At 39.8% G+C, this 21,987-nt stretch overlaps 1 protein-coding gene across 1 annotated transcript in view; it reads left to right on the top strand.

Moving 5' to 3' along the window:
* The window catches only part of LOC137613524 (neurexin-3b), a 253,579-nt gene extending 232,508 nt beyond the window's left edge, over positions 1 to 21,071 (top strand). Inside the window, exons 21-22 of the mRNA XM_068342822.1 lie at positions 8,083 to 8,161; positions 18,236 to 21,071. Of these exons, the coding sequence (XP_068198923.1) occupies positions 8,083 to 8,161; positions 18,236 to 19,239 (1,083 nt within the window). The 3' untranslated portion in view covers positions 19,240 to 21,071. The remainder of the gene's footprint in view (positions 1 to 8,082; positions 8,162 to 18,235) is intronic.
* Positions 21,072 to 21,987: the final 916 nt, after the last annotated feature.

Genomic DNA, 21,987 nt, shown 5'->3' with positions numbered 1-21,987 from the left:
TTCGCCCAGTATGAGCGATTCAATGGTTCCATCCTCTCGAATGGGAATATGTCCTGACAGAAAACTGAAAGGAAGCTTTTGGTCAGAGAGGACAAGAAGAATAAACACACCATGATTTATATGCATTGTTCAATTACTGCAATGGAAACTGAACTAAATGCTAATGACAACTTCATGAGGAAGATGCATCATGAAAATAGATGAAGTCTCTCATGCTAATAAAGTATTTCTATGCTTCATGAAGCCACAAGCAGGAATACCAATACCTTTACTTCAACCAGTTCATGTCTTGTGATCCTCAGTGAAATGGACTTTTCATTCCGTTCCTGTCCTGGCTCACCCCTTCCTCCTCTTTGTCCCGCTCTCCTCCCCCACACTCTCATCTTCTCTCTTTGGTTATGCCTTTCAAAGCTGCTCCTCGCCATATCCACATGAATTCCTCACTTCCCCTTTGAAGAGAGAACCACAAACGGAAACACAAACCGTAACTCAGGGCTGTAATCACTGCTCCAATTTCACCTGAGGATGGAGAAATTTCTTTCAATCGTTTGCTTGCTTACCTCACACCTTCCTCCCTGCTGGTCTCTGATGTGACACCTCCTACCCTCACCCACCAACACACCCGTCCTCAACCTTTCAGCTGTCCCTAAGTGTACATACATGTATGAGTGAGAGTGTGTTTGTGACATGGTTTCACTGATGACCTTGTACGCTGTGGGGAATTTGGCGGGGGGGCGTGATTAAGGCACCGACCATTTTCCTTTTCCGTGAGAAGACGAATGACCCTTTTTGAAATTGGCCTCATGGCAATTAGAGTTTGCTGTGAGCCAGCAACCCGCACTGCACTATGAACCAAGGAAGGTCCTTGGGAAAAAGAGAAATACTCACCACCTAACCAATTCTGCTGAATCCAACACAGCACAGTGATGGTGAACAAATTAAATGTTTTTTTGCTTCTGCTCTCCTCCCCCACCTCCCCTGTCCTGCTTCAATTTCTTCATAAACCTGCAGAGAGAGAGAAAAAAAATTTGCTGACTACAGGAGGTCGCTAAGAATGGCCCACTGGGTGTGCTCAGTCGAAATATCATTATTTGAGCTAGAAAATCATTTAGCATATGTCATTTAACCTACCAGTTGATTTTGTGGCTCATTTTGGTGTGATTTATCGTCTATATTGAAGAAGAGGGTTTATGAACTTAAAGGAACAACTTTCCTCTTGTTGTGTTTGTGCCGTCTGTCCATAATAGTGCAGCTAATAAAAATAAATGAGATTTAGCACTATGTGCTATTTTTAACATGTTTCTGTGCTGCCAATTCCATCTCCCACCTCTCCAGTTATTTATTTCTGATAAAACATCTTATCTGTCAGAGTGGAGACTGTGAGCAAAAAGAGCTGTGGCAGCCTATTGATAGAGATATGGCCTGCTGCCATTGATTCCCCTTGTAATACAAGCCTCTCCCTTGTCGGCCTGTCAAAGCGCAGATCGGACATGATAACGGGTGCGTCAATAGGAAGGCAAAGTTTCCACCCGGAGAGATGACTATCTTATTTTGGTTCAGGGGACAGTGGAGCAGAGGAATGGAAACTGGTGAGATAGCGAGAAAGAGGAGATGGAAGTCAGAGTCGGTCTGACCTCTGATATCTGTAGGCTCCTGGGCCCATTTCTCAACCTGAAAAATAGTCGGTGCCGTGTATCCCTGTCTAACATGCGTGAAAAATATATGTCCAAGGTGACCGAAGAGCACCTTGGGGAAGAAGAGATTGGTTTGAATCGCGCCTTGATTTGCCCTTGCCTCTGCGACAGCACTTTGATCTCTGATCATGCAACCACATTGGATATTCAACTGCATGCTGGGATGAGGCGCTCAAGAAAAATTGATTTGTTTGGGGTTCATTCCTATCAGTGCAAAAAATAAGACTCAGCTGTAGCCACTAGGCACCCTGGTATTGTAAATAAACCAAACTGGGTTTGATTGTGGTGTTGTAATGGGGATCTATATCGTTGTGTCTCGAAAGGCTTAATTTCTCAATGCTTCCTTCCCCCTCTAGGCATGAAAACATGTGAAGGTCATTTGTTATGAAAGGCGGTGGTGTGTTTAGGAGCATCCAGTGACTACACTCCCTGATCTGTCAGTGCACTGTACTTAAGCGTGTGTACCCAGCTTCCCCACGCCTCTCCACAATGCATCTTTGGTCACACTCATACTTTATGTCATGTTTGTAACCCAGGGGCTATTGCTCTGTTATAGCCTTTGCACATCTTTTTGTGACTCAGGGGAAAACCATAGACAGTGGTCTCATAAAAAAAATGTCTTCCTTTTCTCCCTGCTGAGCACAACCCAAGTCTTTGAAGTGTCCAGTCAAATCACCATCATGCTCTGCAGAATATTCTACCACGGTCGCAGATAGAGCAGCTGCTCCTCTTACCGTCCATGTATTTGAAGTTTAATTCCAAGTTAATAGATTCTCTGTTTGATCAATGTTATCCTCAGACAGCAGCCATCAGGTATGTAGTGGATCAATACCGAATAAAGTTATATTATAAGCTCACTTGGGGTCATTTTCTCATAGATGAAGCATTAGATACAGCATTGTTTATCTAGTAAAAAATACTTTTGCTTTGCTGTTATTTCATTCTTTTGTGTTTGTATTCATATTGTCTTCTCTAACAGAAGTGAAGTCTGAAGAGACTGATCTAACAATAGTGATACTTGTGAGCACACTCGGAGTTGTGTCACATTCCTTATGAGGTATGGGTGTGAAGAGAAGAGTTTGAATTCACCCCTGGTCTTTCAAACATATTGCTTAACATGTAAATAAATAAACATAAATTTAAATAATGAATTGAAATCTTAACGAACCTGATCCGGCTGTGTTATATTGGGAATGAGAAATTTGTATTTATTTATTTGTTCTTCTTTTTTTGGCTGTGAAAAAATTTGTAAGAGACCAGTTGTATTTGACCGCATGAGTAGCAGAGCGTTGCAGCCCACAGTGCAGCTGCAGCTGCTACAAATGTTGCTACAGAGGAACAAAACAGGATATTTAAAGTAGTTTTTATGTCACTTATATCCTATCAAGAGATAATTCATGCTCAAATGTTGGGGGAGCATTCAAATTAAATTTAATTCAGATTCAATTCAATGTGTAAAAAAAATCCTTATATTTATGTTTATTTAGCTGTCATCAAGGCCTTTTAGACAAGAATTTCTTTTTGTTCAGTTCAGCTTAATCTGATACGAGGGCTCCAAAAGGTAAATTCTTTAATATGATATTTATTGTTAGAGTTTGAGTCAAGGTAAATGGAAAGAAAAGAGCTAAGTGCAGCACATTACCACATCAGCAGCAGCTGCTTGGCTCTGCCATCATCTATCCAGACTGCATTCAGAAGCAGTATTGAGTCAAGGTAACCCACTTTTTTGGCAGCAGTCAAAACCCAACTAACAATGAAGCAGAAATAACACATTTTTTAAACACATGTTCCAGGTCAGATCTATGCACATATAGCTATAAGTCTCATAAAAGCTGCTTTCATGCAGTGTATAAATTGGACTCTTAAATTTGGAATTAGGGATTTCTTCAAAATGGATGCAAGAAGCTGAAACTTTGCAATTCAGTGCACAAGTGTTGTTTTGAGACAGACATGAAATAAAGGAGTCAAGCTGTAAGTCAGGCCTCACATTTATTGTCTAAACGTTCATCCTACGCTACTCCATCACTTTGTAAATTGTGTAAATTACTCTGTCAAATAAAACATGTAATCACAACTAGACAGGTTGACAGTGTTTTGGGGGTTTTTTTTCGCCCTGTGCTGAAAAAGTTCTTAATGAAAGACACGTCAGTTCGCTGAGCTTCAAGTTTATTGTTAATCAATCTTGCAGCCTCTTTGTTCAGTCTGAGGTCAGACCTGACTGGTGATGTGGTATGCTCTCCATTCAGTTGCTAAGGTAATTGCCGTTTCACCCGTTAATGGCCTCTCTGTTGCTGCTGGCTGAGTCACAAAAGTCAGTCCAGACTTGCCGAAGGACCACCAGAGATGGAGGCACAGACACTCCTCCCCCCAATCTTTGCACTGTCTCCATTTTGTAAAACAGAAAGGTGTGGAGTTTTGAGACTTGTCTCTCAAGGAGGTTGTCTATCTTTATTGATCTCCTGCGTAATCCTTTCAGTTGATGTGCTGAAGTGGTCAGAGGTAAATGCTGTTTTAATGAAGTCTGGCTATTGATTTGGCTGTGATGTTTGTTTGTTGAGAGAGAAATCAGAGCATCACTCAACTGAAGGGTGATCAGGATAATAATAAACAATGATGCACATAGTGAGTTTTTATATCCCAAAATAATCACGTGTGATAGGCTTTCTTCACATACAGGAGGTATTAGGCATCCATCCACATAATGAAGCTTCCCACACACTCTAAATCTCACCAAACAGACTTGAAAATGATGATGAGAGTGTTCCTTGAGAGTAATTACACCAAAATAAAAAAAAATAAAAAAAAGGAATCACTTCGCTTCCAAAATATATCCCACTCTATGTTATGGAGATTTAGACAGGATTGGATTCCCCCAGCTGTGAAATCAGTTTTTGTAGTCTCTCTGGCCATCGTTTTCGTATAGCTCCAATTGCTGCACACGCTTGCAGTGTATGCTTTTTCGGCTCCATAAGCTCCCTTCTTTGCATATACACAATCCAGCCTTTGTGTTATCTGCTAATATCAATGTCGGTAGTCGACTGACAGACAACTAACTTTGCATTTGTCCAAATGCACATAAATGCAATCCTATGCCATTTATGAGAAGCCCTGCAATCCAGCCAATTGTGAATGGCAGGGATACTTCGTATGTTTATGGAAATTAATGACATCTAGTGTATCTACAAATGTCAAACAACCCACTTCAGGAGGACTCTTGAATTTCTCGGCGTGTAATAAAATTCACTCAGATGCGATGGTCTCTTACTCTGAGTGATAGATCCTTTTCAATCAAAAGAAAAGGAACACACACACTTTGAGTGTGTCCTCCTGCTATCTAAATATAACCTTTACAACAGACTGGATGAGGTAGTCCCATCTCCTTATTGTGGATAGGATCAAAAATGAAGTGCTTTTTTTCACTGTATAAGTTCTGTAGTAATGAGCAGAAGCCAAGATGGCACACAGACCAGAAACGTTTGTGATGACATGTTGAGTTTGACCTTTAGCAGGGAACTAAAAGGCATGGAAGAGTTTGAAAAAAAGCAGACATGTAACTGGTCTGCTGTGATCATAAGACAGCACAGGCTTCATGTTAAACAGGAAGCTGCTTTGCACCACAGATGATTTAAATGAAATTGCACATATTTTTTTAATTTGAAGGAACATGTGGAACACACTGGAGAAAGGGTTACCGAAAATAAGGAATAATTTTTATTTATGGCAGGTTTGTAACAAATTTTCATCATTTTGGTAAACTTAATTGTATAAAGACAAAAAAATTGGTATAGTCCCAACAAAAGACTGTAAAAGATATGGAATGCTCAACAAATAATTCCACAGGAAAAGATGTTCATTGATAACAGGTTATTTCCTGTATGAAATATTATGAAATAACTTTAGAAACAGTTTGTTAAATCAGTACAGGGAAACACAACTTGCTTTCAGGTGACTGCTTACTTTGTTTTTATTGATATTTCAGTCATAGTCTTAACCTTTAGGAGTCAGTTTATATTTTCACAGTGCCCTTGTACATCGTTGTTGTGTTCCTCATTAACATTGCTACTCACATAATGGGATTGCTGCATTGATAATTTAAGCTTTTTAAAGTTTAATGAGACTCATTTTTCAAGTATTTTTTTTCTATATTTCTCTGCACAGTGAGCAGAATATGACATGAGAAGACTCTTCTGCAACTCAGATACGTCTCATTGGAGTTCATGGTTTATTCAGTTGATTTTATTTTCTTTATGCATAAGAAATGAATATAATTACAAATTTAGTACAGTGCTCTCAAGAAGAGAACAAGATGTCTTTTAATATCTCTCTCTGCACATTTAACCTTGTTTTTCTTCAGCTTTTGCATAAATCCATGCAGCTCCATGCACTTAAGGAGGGTACTTATAAAATCCACATTATGCTGTTATTGAGAAAAGGTACTGACAAATATATTTTTTAATGTTCTGTGCTTGTTTTTGTGATTAAATTAGGTAAGCCAATTGCCCTTTATTTTGTTTTAGCTACACAGATTGAATAAGTTTGTTTTTAATACAAAGACTATTGACTACACGTAGTTACCTCTTCTTTCATCCAGCTGCCTATTGCTACAGTCTTCTACAGTCTTTTGACATGTGTATGCACTGAAAACTTATCGCAAATGGCAGAGAAATCAAACAAGAATCATGGAGCTAGGGAGACCAAGTTAGTCTGATCGATAGACTTTACACAGAAACCACTTTCATTACTTGTAAATCAGACTAATAGAGAAGGCAAACTCAAAGCACATATGTTTTAATTTGTGATCTAAACATGCTCAAATCAAGTTGCCGAAATTAACGTGAACATATAAAATTTGATTTGGGTCTTCCCGTAGACAAGGGAATGCCATGTAAAAGTGTAAAAGTGTTGCATTTAAACCATGAAGTATATGTCAGAATGACTGAATCTTGGCTCAAGAGCGACTGCTTTACTTTGTGAGTCGAATCTCTTTTCCAAATTGATGTAAAAATTAGTTTAAAAAGTAATTACAGAAGCTACTCAGCAGCATTTTTGTTTTTGTCCATTTCGATGGGTGCGTAAAGCTTCCGCCAAGTGGTGGCATCTGAGGCAGTAAAAATATTTACTGTGTGCTGAAATGCCATCATCTGCAGAGTGAATGCAGCGTGAATGGAGCAGAGAAAACCAGTGTTTTCAGATGATGCTTGGGTATGCTGTGATGGTCTTTTGCTGAAATTGCAAGAGCAGACTTCGAAGCGACTCTGGCTTTTTCATCTCTCTCTGTGTCCCTGCCTCTCGCATCTGCAGCTATCATAATAAACAATAACCCTCTTTCAGCAATAGCCGAGAAATTTACACCCTTAATGTGGCTTCAATAAATAGTCATGTTTGCTAAGGAGCCATATTTTAAGGCAATTTAGTGCAGAGCCTCCTCCCTCCTCCTCTGCTTTGTTTTTCTCCGGCTCATATTGTTGAAAAAGTACATAATGTGGTGCATTATAAACACCAAAACAAGCACGCACTACATTATCATATGTACTGATACAAAAAGTAGCAGAACCCATTGTTTACATCCACTGAAGTGTGGATTGAAAAGTCTACCTTCTAACTGGTAGGTTTTGTAAACGGCGAACATCAGCATGTGTCTGTATGTATGTAGTAAAGGTGGACAGCTTTCTCCTGGCCCTGCTGAAAGTGGCAGCTGAAGCACGGGGGCGCGTTTCATTAGTCTGTCAAACTCAATGATATTTAGAGCCCTACACCCTCAGCCAGAACTGAAAAACTCAATCAGCACACTGATTTCATAACCCTGCTTGGTGACAGGGCTTATTTTATTGCCCCGCTGATTCATTCTAATAAACGCCGGCTGCCCAGCGCACCGACGCTGAAATACAACTCCCCTCTCCTGTCCTCCATGAGTCGGCCCAAAAAAAGTAGGGAGGAGGGAATAAATCAGAATTGTGGGAACTGGAGGGTGCAGATAATCCATCGCCGTTGCAGGTGTAGCTAGCAAGCCCGCTGCCCCATCCGTCCCTCCCTGCACACAAATCAGGAGCTGGGACAGTGTTGATCTGTGAGGGCTTGGAGAGGCCATTGATTGTGGACGACAGAGGAGGAAAGAGGCCATAAATAATCAGAGGCACGGTGCGCAGGTTCAGGGAAAACAATTATCTGCAGAGGTGGAAAGCACATAAAGTGAAGAATGATAAACACTGTGAAATATGATTGACTCTAAGTGATATATAGAAGCTGAAGGACAGGCGAGAGGTCCGACCATGCCAAAATATCCTTGAATGGAGTGGCTGTGGACAGCATAGTTGAGGACTTGCTGTCACGTCGCGGCACTAAACACACTGTCCTGGGCTCATGTGTGAATGTGTTTTTTTCTTCACAGACAACAGATGACATTGTTTCGTCAGCTGAATGCTCCAGCGATGATGAGGACCTGGAAGAGTGCGACTCCGGACATGCAGGTGGGATGGGTGTGTCAAGTTGTGCTTGCTCTGAACCTGATCTATTTCTTCTTATCTTTTTTTGATTTGCCACTGAGGAGCCTCTCCTCTCAGCATCATGTCCCATGGGAGCTTCAAGTGTAACTAAAGAAAAAAAAGACCTCAGAAAAGTAGAAACTGTAAGAAATATACACTAGTGGAGGAAGTTTTCAAGTGTATATTGAAGTTTTAAAGAACTCTGTGAAAATGGATGAAATCAGTAACAATGAAGCTTTGATCCTTAGTAAATAAGTAAACCCTTACAAATTATAGTCAGCTGCTATAGTTAAAACTCAATCCTTCCATCTCTATAAGAAGTTACACTTGCTATGGGGCCACTGGCTGCTGACATGATGAAGTGTTGATACTAATTTGGTTCTCTCAGCATTCAGTCGAGAGCAAAACTTTACTCAACAAAGTACGAAATTAGTATCAAGTCCCATGTCGCCCACATTGATGCTTCAAAATGTATCTGTCCTGTACATGGTTGATTTCCTCTTACTGTGTGTGCGTGTGCGTCTCTCTTGACAGAGGATACATTTTGAGATTCTTTCGAGAACAAAGATGCTTTCAGCATAGATACTGTGATATGTAGCAGACTAACTGCAACAGAGCCTCTTCCTCCCTCCTTCTTCTTCTCTTGTTTGTACCTCTGTTTCCTTCGTCGGAGGCTTGCCTTACCTGAAACATTCTAATAGAGAACAGATATCCTCGAATTTCTGTGCACATCGTCTCTCTTCCCCACCTCCCTTTACACAAACTCACACACATACAAACATACACAGACACACATCACTTTGTGATTCCATCAAAGTGATAAGACATTCACTCAGCGGAGTTTGGAAATAAGAACAGCTGGAAATAAAACTGCGGTTTAAAAAAGAGCGGTTATTTTGAGGCAACTTGGGCTTGGACGATTTTTGAACATGCAGTTGTCAATCATTCTTGTGCCCAGGAGCAATTGGCACAGATCCAAACTATATGGAGTAAACCAGGGGAGAAAGCTCTGTTAAAATGGGCTCAGTATGTAAAAAGTGTCAACCCCTCAGGCACTCGGGAAATCATTAACGGCTCAGGATATTTGATTACTTCACTGTCCTTCATATTGCCATGACAGCAGGCTAATTGATGCCACATTAATCTACCTAAATATGGCTCTGTTTAGGTCTAAGCATATGTCCAGTTTCTCACTGCTAATACTAGGAAACAATGCGTTCACCTTTACCTTTGTTATCTCTAATCCGAGAACACAACAGATAATCTTTGCTTTATTTATTTCACTCAACAAACGAGGTGTTTCTGTAATACTCAAAGAGATATTCTGCTGGTAATTCTTCAGTTTCCCTCCAATCTGTGAGAGGAACTCATTTACTTTGATGACCTTATCACACCGCAGTAATATTTGCTTCCTCAAAATCACGTTGTCATCTAGGTCCTTGCACTTATAGCTTTTTGATGTGAAGAAAAAGCCATTTTCTCCATGCCTCTATGCGGTATTTAGGTTCTTTGTCTCAAAAAGAGAGTTGCTTTCTTCATTCAGAGATTATTTAAATTGAATGGATAAATTGGAAAGCTCAAACCCAAGTATTCTCAAAAGCGGAATAAAGTGTACTGAAACAAGTCAAGACAACTTGGTACCCTCCCTTCATATACTGGCAACATACATAGCCATACACACTCATACATACTGTACATTTCTCCATGTTGACACAGAAATTCATGTCATTCCTTGCCCTGCTTCCAGTTGTATAAACATGTTGCATGACATGATGTTGGTTTATTTTCTGTTGCATTTTGTTTGTTTTTCTCCTGTGATGCACATATACCATCTCTCCTCCGTATCGATTTGGACACACATGGGTTGCATAAGATTTTATTTATGATTTAATTTTCGGGCCTGGGCAGGTTGAGTGAAGTGATCTTTATTTTGTTGTTTTGTTGTGGTTATTTATTTTGTTTGTTTTATTGGTGCCTTCCTCATCATCCGCCGTCCATCCTCCAAGCAAGGATAGAGCCACTCCTCCCGTTTTTGCCTCATCTTGTGCCGCATGAACTTTTGGTGGTTGGAAAATTCAAAGTTCCCCTCCTCATCAAGTTTGTGTTTATATGTGCCATTCGGCCTCTGGAAAAACATCCTTCCCTCATTTTCGATACAATATAGCGAAATGTACGGCAACAAAATCTTTTCTTGCCATCATCCTTTTTTTGGCCTTGTGTAGGCAACCCCATTCTGTCTCAAGAAAGTTGTGTGTGAAAGAATGACTCATTTTCCTCTCCTAAGTGTTACCCTTCACAACTCCTCCCTTCCATCCCATTGCACCCACCTCCTTTCTTTTAGCCTTTCTGCATATACATGTCTGTTTGAATGCAGATGGCATAAAAAGACTTTTATTGCCACAAAGTATATCTGTTTTTCTATTCTATCTGTTGCTCCAAGTAGAAGGCATTTGTGGCATGCAAACTGTACTGGACACAGCTCTTTAGACTAACTAGTAATCCCGCACCCCCAACTTGCACCTGCATGAATATGACTGGCATCCATTTTGTGTGCTGCTTCCATAAGTCTCAGGTTAACCCCCAGCTGGCTTCTACTACATGTCAGTGTGTGTTCGGGGCTGCAGTGGCGGACCTGTGCCATCGCTGCTCCCTGTGGACGCTCCTCCCCTGGCGATTGTGTTAGTGCTTGTGCCTGCTGTCTCTGTCAAAGCTCTGTCTGTGTCTGCCAACAGTCTGTCTCGTCTCCTGTCGGTGTCCGTCTTGTGGCTGTGTTGTCTGAGTGTTTAATAAAACCGTTAAACCTAACCTTTTCCCTTAATCCCATTTGAGTTCCACAAGAGAGCGATCAAGTAGTGTGCGAGGTCATTCTTAACAGTTCTCTCAATAACACCCTGCACGCACTTACAGAAGTTAATTAAACTGACAATAACAACATTTCGGTGTACATTTGAAAAGTACTTCCCGGCAATCACTCGTGAAATGTATGCAATGCTTAGTTCAGAGAACATCAACTAGTGAGTTGATTTATGATTTAATTTCACAGTGATTAACAGATTAAAAATGATGCAGCTTGTCATCACCGTGTAATCAGAGCATTTTTATTATAAATATGTATTTTTGGTTTAGTAATTGATGCAAATAATTTCTGGAAATTTGCACATGAAGTGTTCATTTAAATCATGTGAGCAATGACAGCAGCTCGACCAGATGATTCCAAAACAGATGGGACACTGCATCAAAAATAAATTAAACAGAATGCGATAACTTGCTGATTATTTTTAAAATATATTCAATTGTGATTGGTACAAACACAGTACTGTTAGAACACCCACATGCAAATGCTTGCATTCTATTTTTGCCTAAGTTGGACGCACACTCACAAAATATAAAAAGTCTCATAAAAGGTCTTTGCATTACTCTCAACGCTGAACATGTTTAAAAAAAGAATGACAGGTCCTTTTCACAGCAGACGTTTTGATTTGTAACAGCAAAACAAGAGGTGTTACTGACAATATAATAATGCCCGGCTCTATTAACTCCTGTGTAAAGCTGTTTCAGGGTGACAGTATGCACATTACCCAAAGTGAAGACATGACATGTGTTTTTGGTTACACATGCAGTTTCTGCTACTACAATATGTCTGCCAATAGAAAAACAAACGTATTGCATTGAGCCTATTGTATGAGTCCCAGTAATAAGTAAAAGCAACAAGTTGTCATTCCTTAATGACATGTTAGTTCATTCATTGTAGCTTTTAAAAACTACATGAAAGGCTTGTGCCGAATACAGGTTACTAAATCCACTTAAAGTTACGGAAACTTATAGCTGGGTCTCAATTCAGATGCTGCTTCATTCAAGAAACATCAAAAAGTTCATCATCAAAAGTTCCTTTGAAATCCATAACGATATATACCATAGAGGACCTAGACTATGAAATTCCTTTTGCACCATGGTGACACATCTAGTCTACAAATACCGATTCTGATGGATACAATCCCTGAATGGATACACAGTTCATAATTGTGCAGTGGTAATGGATCACATGCTGTAATACTGACAGTTATGACCCGACTCAGTGTCACTACTTTAAGTAGAGCCATTTCCAACACCTCTTTGAACCTTCTCAGCACCACAGATTAACTACAGTAATCGTTCAGCAGCTTGGAGAAGATAGTGAAGCAATTAGTGGCTACTCCTCTATTTTTGTCATGAACAGGAGATCAACATAGAGCTAAAGGGCAAGTGAACTCTGGACTTAATGTAATCCATTAATCAAGTGTCCAGAAAAAATCTGAGTGTTGTTCAATGTCTCTTGGTTATGTTTACAAGTTTGATGTCCTGAGGTAACTTTATGAGATAATATGTCAGGCGTACTCTTTGTGTGCCTCGTCAAAAACCTCTTCCTGAATCGCTGCTGAACATACACATAAAGGTAGGTTTATTCAGCACCTACCTATAATTCCAACAACCTTCACTGTATTTTGCTTTCTACAAATCATGCAAAGAAGTAACTTTTGCAATTGTGAGCCAATCAAAATAGAGCACTTAATAGAAGGTAAGTCAATGGTCTTGCATGTGCCATTACCCTATCAGGATTTGAAGAATTAGAGCTGAAAATCAAACAGATGTAGCATTATTAGATAGACAGACTTACATACTTAGATACATACTTTATTAATAACGGAGGAAATTGCACATTGCACTGCCAGTCAAGGCACAAATTGCCTTGACTGGCAGACTGCAGCACAATTTAATTTTAGATGAAGCATGGATGTAAATTGGGTGACGTGTTTGTTGCGGTTTATGAACAACCCCAACACAAGAGGTATAAAATGAAGTCTTATAGGGATGGATCACTGGGTTTTCTTGTAGCGTTAGCTATGGCTTCTGCCAAGCCCCACTGGGCTGGCTGTCACCTCACCACAGACCTCAGATCAGTTTAAAGGATATCCAGCTGACACGTGTCCACCAAGTGCAGAGGTGTGATCTAATGGCTGTACAGCAAATCGAGCATCTGACAGGGCCGAGTCGCCACGCCTGCTAGAGATGCCAATTTAATACAATAGACCGTGCCCAGCATCATGATGACAGATTAAGATCTATCTGCCATGCGCTGCGGCGTCAGGACTCCCCCAGAAGAGCTCCTCGTCCTGCCATCAGTATTTTATCTACCCATGAGGGCATGCCTCTCACTGGAGTTGAAAAAGAAGACATTATTTCCCTTGTAGAATAGAACAAACTCTCAGAGTGTGAGAATTTGACCTCTTGGCAAGAATATGTGTAATCTAGATAAATAATTTAATGGAAAAGATTTTTAAAGTATGTGTCATTAGAAAGCTTAGCCATGCATATAGCACTAATATAATTTTCCACGTGTAACTTTGTCAAACTTTGCTGAAAATCTGTATTTTGCTGTCTCTCTGGTAATCAGGTACCTGTATTGCATTGAAGTGAATGAATCTGCTACAGCAGGTCTTTGGGCACAATGCAATTGCCACAATGGGATTTCAGGGTCCCAAACCACTGACTCACTCACAATTTGCAGTGTTGAAATCCCATTGACAGTTCATCCGTGGCTGTTGCTGGTGCACTGGCTTTCTGCTTCTATGGCGTAGCATTGTCAAATCCCTGACACACTGTCGGGATTCATCTGCATTTGAAGGCCTCAGCAAATGTCGGATGGACATGGGGATCAGGACAAGAGAAGAAAAGGAGAGAGTGTAGGGAAATGAAGGGAAAGTGCTGCACTGCGATTTCTGCATCTGCTTTCCAGCTGCTGAGGCAGTTACTCAGCCATAGAAGTGGCTATTTTTTTTAATTCCTATTTAAAAGGTGACATGCAGAACGTAGTAACTTAACAGGAATGATGACAAGTAGGACAAAATTTTTATTTTGTGCTTTAAATTTTGTGGTTTCACAAGACTAGGCCAGTTTCTGTCATTGATGCAAAGATCAACCAGCTGACAATGGCACAGACGAATACTTAATAATCCCAATTTTATCACTTCCTTTTGACCTAAATAAAAATAGAAAAAAACTGACAGAAGGTGAGTGACATTTGAGTGGAGAGTTATTTGCCAGGGAGAAACAGTTTAATTAAGTTCCCATTCATCTTGACAAGTGCAGAAAACAAACACAGTCTGGTGAAGCAAACTCATGAAAAACAGCCTCAGAAATTCAGTAAGATGTGCAACTCTTATGCAAGAGCTTACACAGGATTAAAGTGTTTACCAAAACATCAAGGTCCTCTGCACCGATTTTTCTGGAGACCCTTAACTGCAGCGGTCCCTCTCCAATCAAGTGTTTTGTTGATATAGCGCAAAGCTAACAGTGGCTGAAAGCTGTTAGCCGAGAATTGAGTGAAATGATGCAAACAAGGCCGAGACAACAAGGGCAAAGTTGAATAAATAAAGCCTCCGATGAAATCAATTACCCTGTGCTGGTATTGTTTAACAAGACGAGGAGTTTGGCTCCATAATTAGAATATTCTCTCAGCTATGTTGCAGAGAAAATTACAGAGGGACTTTATTTGTGACACACAGATTCACATTTAAGATACCAGTGTTGATGATTTATGGTCAGTACAGTGTGACAGATGCCGTTTCTCCTCAATAGACTCAACTTTGCTTAATAAGCAAGCAAAACTCGATTGGCGAACACAAGTGAGCGTCTCGCATCTCCTTTGACTCACCAGAGGCACAAATAAACTGCTACTCTGTGCACTCTTGTGGAACTCTTTCCCAACACAGTGTTTATCTGTCAAACAAAGGCTGTTGGTTATGCACATAACACAAAGCATCTAAACATTTAATAAAAACCTAGCTCATGTATTATCCCTCTGTTCCCCATTTTGATTAATTAGTGTATGCAGTGGGTTTAAATGCCACATAATGCTGGTTATATATCTCCCGTGGTGCACCTTCTTCCCCATTAACTGCTAATAAATGGTTCCATTGCCTGAGAATATATCCCACAGCCCTTGGTGGAAGTGACCGTTTATTGATGTTTGACACCCTGTTAAGTCCCAACCCCTTCTTGTCCCATGGCTTGCTGTACTGTTATTGTATATTACTTTCCCTAAATGCAACTTACTGAAGCATGCATTAACCCAACTTCTTAGAGTGGAACTAAAATCTAAAATAAAACCTTGTCTGATTGACCTCTCTTTCTCTGACGCACATCCAGATTGCACGCCCTGTCCTGTGTTTTAAACTAACAAGAGAATTGTACTGAAGTAACTAATAATAAAGTTTTTATTATTAGTTAAATGAAGGTGGTGACACTTTGCCCATAAACTGTCCCCCTATCTTTGTCTGCCTCAGTGTGTGCTTTCTGGTTGTTCATCTTTGATAGTGTGAGAAATCAATGCTGTTTCTTCTTTTTTGCTTGTTAATCTGTTTTATTTTGTCTTTTTTGTACATATATGTTAACACACATATATGTGAATCTCTGTTTCTTTTCTGAAAATGTTCAAATTTTAACTGTTTTAAAATTGAATCTGCTAATTTGTAAATAAGCACTATTGCCAGTGTTTTGATGAATATGCCCCAAAATGAGAAGGAAACTTCCTCTTTTCTCTATGAACCAATTATGAATTCATAAACAATAGATTGTTAATAAAATTGGGTGTCAACAACCAATACACTGCATTAAAATTTCAAATTAACACCCTCATAGAGAAAAAAGAGAAGACGCCTCCAAAGCAGAACACTGTCTGTGAAAACTGTTCCAAGCTGTTTTTATGCTGATCTCTAATATTTTCCTGTCTTTGATAGATATCTCTGATTGAAATTTGGATTTAATTAACAAATAAGTCAATTAATTTTGTGCATGGCAAAGAAGTTGCAGCTTAGGGTTTGTAAAACTGTCAGTGTTGAGAGTGCTGTTCTCTTTTGTAGATGGGCATGTATATGCTCATTGTTTGTATATCCCCATCCCTTCCTTACAGCCAAAAGCTCTAATGCCGCCCGACCGCTTCGTGCCGCCTTTACATGGACATGGCAACTGATGTACACGTTCACCCCCATCTATTTCATTTCCTTCCTAGTATGTTCATAGGTCCCACCCCGTCTCACACTCCCTCCTTCCAAAACCTTGGATGTAGAGATTCTAAGATATGTACAGTCATCCATTTATTCACAACAGATGAAGTAAAAGTCAAGCAAAAAAAAAAAAGACAGAAAATGTCACCTAATCAGGCTGTAGATATTTATGGAGATTATCTATTAAATTAAGGATTATAGATATACTGTTTTCTTTTTATAAAAAATAATATGAAATGATTATCAAAAGAACAAAAAAAGATCCTGAATGGAATGGTGAGATTATTTTTCATGTCATGATGTGTGTGGATGTATGTGTTGTTGCCTCCCTGCGCCATCCTGTCTAAAAAGAGAAATATATACTAATTAATCAGATATTGCTAAAAAGAAACTAACCTAACTTGTCCAAAGGCATTCTTACACAACTTTCTTTTGTAAATTTTTTTTCTTCCTGCCAAAATCATGCGGGCAATTTGTTGATGTAAGTTGACAAAACTGATGGTATGCTTTCTTCCTTTTAAACCTGTTTTTGCAGGCTTTTATGATTTTCCAAGCTGACTTTGTTTTTTCCTGTTTTTCTACTTATTACTAATCCCTCTCTGGATAACTATCTGTGGCTTTACTTTGTGAATGTTTTTTTTTTTACAAAGTTTGCTCTAACTCTGAACTATTTTTGCAATGCCTTAATTATGATTTCAGTTTCCTTCATTTCTGTTGTGTTCTTTTCTTTATTGTTCCAAAAAGGTTTGCATCTCTTTATAGTGCCCTGTTTGTGAGGCTTTGCAAAACAAGCCACTTTGGCAAGAGGATAAGCAGCTTCAATAAACATCTGAATGTTTCAAGCTCTCTGTAGTAGTAAGACAACAGGTTTAAATAGTAAAACAAGTGGATGTGGATTTTTTTTTACCCTCTCATGATTAATATACTAAAATCATGATTCAGAATCTAGAACGAAAGCTTTTCAGTGAGATTCTTCCAACATAAAGTACAAGTCATGGCAAACATTCAGGTGTCATTGAACTGTCAGGTGACTTTGTGCCATTGTGGTAACTGTAGGGGTCAAAAGGCAAGAGGCTAGGGCCAATAGGGGAGCCCACTAATGCTGAGGGAAGAAAAGTTTATTTATTATGTTGTGAGAGTGGTGATTTTTTTTTCTTTTGTACAACATCTCTTGTAGGCCAGTGTGTGTGTCGCTGATAGTGCTAAAATGAAACTCAGGTTTTTAAGAGGATAGTTTTTGCACATACTCTATTGCACTTCCTGTTCAAAAATTCTGCCTATCCTTTTTCAGTGCACGAGGGTTGATATTTCACCTGTGCAGGTCAATGGGGTTAAAAGACCTCTCTGAACACATATCAAACTCTTTACAAATACCCATTTCAGAGAAATTTCTGTGTCCAGTGGTTTGCACTTTGATTGCAAAATGACATGTTGGTGCACGGTTTTTGAAGGGATGTGAGGATTGATTGATTGATTGATTGATTGATTGATTGATTGATTGAACACACCTCTTAAAAGCCTGAGCAAGTCGTTTATGAGGAAGAATAAGTGGCGTTACGAAACCATTGAGCAACAATTTCGTAACATAATTCATACATTTTAGTGATGACTATGCCTGCAGCATGTAGAACAGACATTGACCATGACTAGTTTCTAGTGCACTCTAAAAATAGTCCTGATTAAGCATATTGCTATCTGATGACATGTAAGGGTTAATGTGTGGAGTCAGTCTAATGTGGCTCACCCTCGTGCATCCCTCAAAGCCTTTTGATGCATTGTTTCTTTTATTTATGGCTGTTGTTTTCTTTCAGTTTGAGTCTTGTTTGGTTCTGAGTTTCCTTGTTTTTGCACTGGTACAGTATTTCCTTTCCTTCTTTCTCTGTTTATCTTAAGTTTTTTTTTTTGCTTTACACGTTCTTTGGTTATCGATTGTTTTGGTGTTTAGTTGCTTCTTGCTTTGGTGATGGATGACTTTCCGCCCTTTGATTGGCATTTCTGTCTCTGTTTCTTTTTCTAGGAGGGGAGCTAGTCATCCCTATACTAGTCGAGGACCCCATAGACACCCCTTCTGTATCTACTCGTTCTCCTTTCATCCCCCTCCCCCCAACCCTCCGCCCTGTCCTCACCATTATTGAGACCACCAAAGAATCCTTGGCCATGGCCACTGAGGCTGGGGTACCTTGCTTGTCGGACCGAGGCAGCGATGATTGTGATGGTGGTGATGGTGGTGATGATGATGATGATGGTGATGATGATGATAATGATGATGATGATGGCATGGTGATTTCGGGGTTTGGCTCTGGCGAAGCTTTCGACTCTAGCCTGCCCCCAACTGACGATGAAGATTTTTATACCACCTTCTCCCTGGTAACAGATAAGATCTTGACCACATCGGCCTATGAAGGTGGCTACAAAGCGCTCGCACCCAAGTGGGAAGCCAAGGACTTGAGGCCTAGCAAAGCCTCTGAGGCAGGTAGGACTACACCCACCTCACCTCTGCCTGACCCCCGGGGCACACCGGCGGCAGCAGTTCCCTCAGACACACCACCCAAGCTGCCCGCCGGGAAAATGAACAACCGTGAGGTCAAACCTCCGCAGCCGGATATAGTCCTTTTGCCCCTACCCACATCTTTTGATCTGGATGGCACCAAGCCACGTGGCCCTTTTATCACCTCGCCCATGCTGCGCACGGTGCCTGCTGCCTTGCCCACCGTGCCCGGTGTGGTGCGACGGGTGCCTCCTGGGGCATCAGAGGTTATCCGGGAATCCAGCAGTACCACGGGCATGGTGGTGGGCATTGTTTCAGCCGCCGCACTCTGCATCCTCATCCTCCTCTACGCCATGTACAAGTACAGGAACAGGGATGAGGGTTCCTACCAGGTGGACGAGACACGCAACTACATCAGCAACTCGGCGCAAACTAATGGTGCTGTGGTGAAGGATAAAGCGTCTAGTGGTAGCACCAAGGGCAGTGCCAGTAGCAAGAGACCCAAAGACAAGGACAAGGAATATTATGTATAGAAATCAAGTCATTTCCCAACACATAGCAAAGTTTAAAAAAAACTGTTTGAACATTTTGACAGTACCATATTGGCAACTGTGAATTTAAAAAAAGGATAAAATCTCTTGGGAACTCAAAGACTACTGAGTCATTGAAATATTTACAAAAGAACCTTGGCTTATGAAAGCCTACTTACTATTGTAAGCATTACGAGAGACAATGCATTACAACTTTACTGGGAATCAGCGTGGATCTTTTTACGGAGTCACTGCTGAAGACATTTAGCGTGTGAATAACATCACTCTCACATCCACATGACCCCAAGTGACATTCAAGAGGTGTGTGATCCTTGAAGTTCTGATGACCTTGTCCATTGTAACCCTGTAAAATATGATCACTATCATTTCAGTCATTCTGAGCATGCATGTGAGGTGTATGTGATGTATTGCTGGCATCTGTGTAAGTGAGGGACCTCGAGAAACTATGATTGTCGGGAAAGTTGGAAGTCAAACCATGATTTCACACTAAAAGTGGTTTCATTAAATGTAGCTTTCATGGATGCGATACGAGCAAAGGTGTACTTAAAGCTGTCTATTTTTTATTTTTTTTACTCATAAGGTGATTTATTTATTGAAATTACGGTAGATCTGTTTGTTCAAGACTGCTCCAGTCAGGTTTGACAAGGTAGTACTCAGTGACCTTTAAGCAGGATGTGTTACAGTAATGTGTGTCAATACTCTCTCCCTCCCTCACATCACGGATAAGGATTGAACTGCCATGCACGGTATCGAAATTCTGGATGGTGTTCGAGAACACAAAAGTGGCTCCACAGGCAAATTGCTCAATGCGTTGCTGTTGTTTTCTCAATTTTAAATATCTGATAAGAGTTTTTTTGGGGGGGGTTGTTTGTTTCCTTCATTTAATTTGATTGCATTATATTTCTTGAGAATCTGTGGCTAAATGCTGAATTCATGTCTGGCAGAGATTTAATTTTTCACAATCTTATAAAAGAAAATAAGGCTAAAGACTTACATCCAGTGTGAACAAATGTCATTCTATTTGACTGTGTCAAAAAAGCAAATATGTTTACATATTTTGTTAGATAATAACCGTTGTGCTTTGCAGGTCAATATTGTACAGAAGATTCAAGTTTCACTTGGTTTTGTTAAATCTTGTATAGACGGAGCATCTGATTTAATTTTTACTGCTCTAGCAACATGACGAAAATAAAAATTATATTATTTTACCAGGAACACCTGGATATTTTAAATGATGTGCAGAGGAACATTTGTTAAGGAAGGGAGCAAATTTTGCTAGATTAGACATTGAGTCTCTCTGGATTGTGTTTCTCTTAAGTCGCATGATTAGTTGGCCATGGGTAGCTCTCAGTCCCATAGAAAACACCTCTCCGGATCTTGTATTAGGGACTCCTCCTTAGTCTAAAATTACTTTTCACATGCTCTTTATTTTTCTTTTATTAGAAAAACTGAAGCAAATAAAGAGGGTATGATGGGTTTTCCAATCTATTGATAGCACCTTACTGACTTACAGGTGTTTATTCTTCACTTTTTTTCAAAAAAAACAAACCTCTGATGTCAGTGTTCTTGTCTGCTTGTCTAATTATTTATTTTTTGTTATTGTTAATTGAGTTTGTGTCTCATTTTTATGACATTCAATTCTGATTTGTTGTTTTTAATGTAATTTAATTGCTGAAGTTATTGTTCTCATTCATTTTCATGCAAAATCAGTGTGTTTGAATTTTGTGTTGGTACTTGGCTTTTTCAAAAAGTTAATTATTATTGTCCTATGCTCCTTTGACTCCAAACAATTCCCAGAAATAAAAAAAAAGTTGTTCCCAATATTTTTTGATGTTAGACTACAGGTGTCACTCAATCCATGTTGTGGTGTAAAGGTGAGAAAAAAAATAACATGGTGAGGAGATGGACATACTTATGACTGTATTTACTGTATGCAGTTTTAGATTTAGTCTGACCAACATGACCCATTTACTAAACACACACATACATTAAGGCACCTCCTCTAAAAAGTAAAAATAAGCATTCATATGAACGCTCACATTGTAGTTTTAGCCATCAGGACAACCTTTATCTTCAGAATCTTGCCTAGTACACATTGACATGTAGATTGCAGAGTTGAGCATTTGAACCATGGTCCACAGAAACAATGTACACCAAAGCCGAACCACAATTTCTCATCCATTTTCACTTCAGTGGTTTTCTTTTAGACCGAAAATTGGTCTAATTTCCATTCAAATGGAGTCAGAGCAGAGGCGCTCAACACTATAATTTACCTATAGATGATTATGCAAATTCAAGCTCTGTTCAACTGTGCAACAAGTGAAAAAGGAATGGGTGATGAAACTCTTGTTAGAGGGTCCAGCAGAGGAATGGCTTTCAGTTTCTTTTGAGTCAGGCCTTTTGGAGAATGCACAACCAAATGAGATTCTCCTCAACCATATGGTCAGGTTATGATCTAGTCAATGGCAGCACCTGTTTTCTCAGCCCATTTTTACACCGTTCATATTTTGTGCAAATGGGCCTTCAAAGAGCTGGCCATTATCTTGCAATAGCCCATTGATGTAGGATATCAGAGCAGCTTGTGTGAGTATACCTAGCTCACACAATGACTACATATTAACTCATTCATCCTGCTACAGGCAATGGGAACAAGGTGGCCAGCAGGGATTTCTACCACTGAGAGACAATTCATCATATTATGAGGCAGTCACACATTTGAAGTTGTTCTTT

Source organism: Antennarius striatus, chromosome 19 (assembly GCF_040054535.1).
Source record: "Antennarius striatus isolate MH-2024 chromosome 19, ASM4005453v1, whole genome shotgun sequence".
NCBI lineage: Eukaryota > Metazoa > Chordata > Actinopteri > Lophiiformes > Antennariidae > Antennarius > Antennarius striatus.
The sequence above is the reverse complement of the archived record's forward strand: the minus strand, read 5'-3'. Positions and strand labels throughout refer to the sequence as shown.